This window comes from Ceratotherium simum, unplaced genomic scaffold (genome assembly GCF_057802395.1).
Source record: "Ceratotherium simum simum isolate JZ-2026a unplaced genomic scaffold, ASM5780239v1 HiC_scaffold_68, whole genome shotgun sequence".
NCBI lineage: Eukaryota > Metazoa > Chordata > Mammalia > Perissodactyla > Rhinocerotidae > Ceratotherium > Ceratotherium simum.
Window position 1 is genome coordinate 16927 of NW_028261284.1, and position 1826 is coordinate 18752.

General features: G+C 40.4%; 1 protein-coding gene across 1 annotated transcript; it reads right to left on the reverse strand.

The window, feature by feature from the left end:
* Positions 1–609: 609 nt before the first annotated feature.
* Positions 610–1613, reverse strand: LOC101399970 (olfactory receptor 4B1-like). Its single transcript, XM_014797689.2, has one exon. The coding sequence runs from the start codon at positions 1611–1613 to the stop codon at positions 675–677; it is 939 nt and encodes a 312-aa protein (XP_014653175.2). The 3' UTR covers positions 610–674.
* Between the last annotated feature and the right edge of the window lie 213 nt (positions 1614–1826).

Genomic DNA, 1826 nt, shown 5'->3' on the forward strand with positions numbered 1-1826 from the left:
TGATTAGACACAGGTTGTGTGTTTTTGGTAGGAAACCCACAGTAATGATATTGTGTGCCTCTCCATTCTCAATACTGATGATGTTGAATTTGAGTAATTGTTTAATGGAGTTTCTTCCAGATTTCCCTATTATAAATTTACACTTTTCCTCTTGCAATTAATAATTATCTTGTAAAGAGATAGTTTGAGACTATGTAAATTCTTACTCTCTCCAAGAAAATATTCAATGACAATGTTCATTCCATCAAGAGCACTTTCATTGGGAAAGTGAATTGTTACAATGCTCTGAGAATCAGTTTAACACTATTCATCGAAAGTTGTTGTGCTTTTTAACACAGTAAATTTACTATAGCAAGTGAGCTTTAAACAAAAATCAAAAATATAATTAAATATTTCTATTCACAAATATTTCTATTCACAAATTTCTATTCACAAATACTGTTATTCATAGTAGTAAAAAATTAAAAAGGATCTAAACATCTAACAGAAAAATGGCTAGCTAAGTAACAGTACATCCATAAGAAAAAATATTTTACAAGTGATTACAATGAAGTTGTTGAAGATGGGAACCAGTTAGAATGACTCTAGACCCAATAAGTCCTTTAACTGATTCTACCCTTCAGTTTGGACTCAGCATCATTCTAAACCCAAGGATCAATATCAAAACTCAGGCTCTATTTCTCATCTAGGTTCATTGTCCTGATCCACAGCCTCTTCATGGCTCTCTTCATTTCTGCATTTCTCAGTGAGTAGATGACAGGGTTGAGGAGCGGAGTGATCACTGTGTAGAACACGGCCACCATCTTGTCCACAGACAGGGTGGTAGAAGGCCTCAGGTAGATGAAGGTGCAGGGCCCAAAGAACAAGACAACCACAGTGATGTGAGAGGCACAGCTGGAGAGGGCTTTGCGCCGCCCCTCTGCAGAATGGTTCCTCAAATTGATCAGGATGATGATATAGGAGGACACCAGGAGGAGGAAGGAGAAGATAGAGAATAATCCACTGTTGACAAACACAATAACCCCCTCCACAGAGGTGTCAGTGCAGGCAAGCTTGAATAAGGGATGGAGGTCACAGAAGTAGTGGTCAATCACATTGGGACCACAAAAGGGCAATTGAAGAGTGACAATGATCTGAACCATGGAGTGAAAAAAGCCCCCAAGCCGGGAAGCAGCTACCAGAAGGTGAGACACAGTCCGGCTCATGAGGGTTGTGTAGTGAAGGGGTTTGCAGATGGCCACATAGCGGTCATAGGCCATTACCGTGAGCAGGAAGATCTCAGTCACACCAAAGAAGTGGAAGAAGAATATCTGAGCCACACAGCCCTCCAGGGAGATGGTTTTAATCTTGGCGAGTAAGTCTGAGATGAATTTAGGGACAACAGTAGAGGAGTAACTGATCTCCACCAGGGACAGGTAGCTAAGGAAGAAGTACATGGGAGAATGCAGACTCTTACTGACACTGACCGTCACAACAATGAGGCCATTGCCCATCACTGTGGTCAGGTACACAGCAAGAAACACCACAAAGCACACTCTCTGAACCTCTGGATCCTGGAAAAGACCAGTGATAATTAACTCAGTCACATTATTTGTACTCGCCATAGAATCCATTTAGATGTGCTGGTCATGAGCTACTGAGGGGCCTGCAATAAAACAAACAATGATTGTAACCAATTCACCTCATTTATAGCACATTAGACAGTGTAAATCACTTTACAATAAAAACTTATCACAAACTCATTTGTTTAGCCAATATGTCCTCCCTCAGCATTCAATATTAACAATCTAACCAGAGTTTATACGATAGAAAAGAAAGGCTCAGAG

Excerpts from the sequence above, each read along its gene's own strand:
- LOC101399970 (XM_014797689.2), bottom strand. The coding sequence starts at position 1,613 with ATGGATTCTATGGCGAGTACAAATAATGTGACTGAGTTAATTATCACT.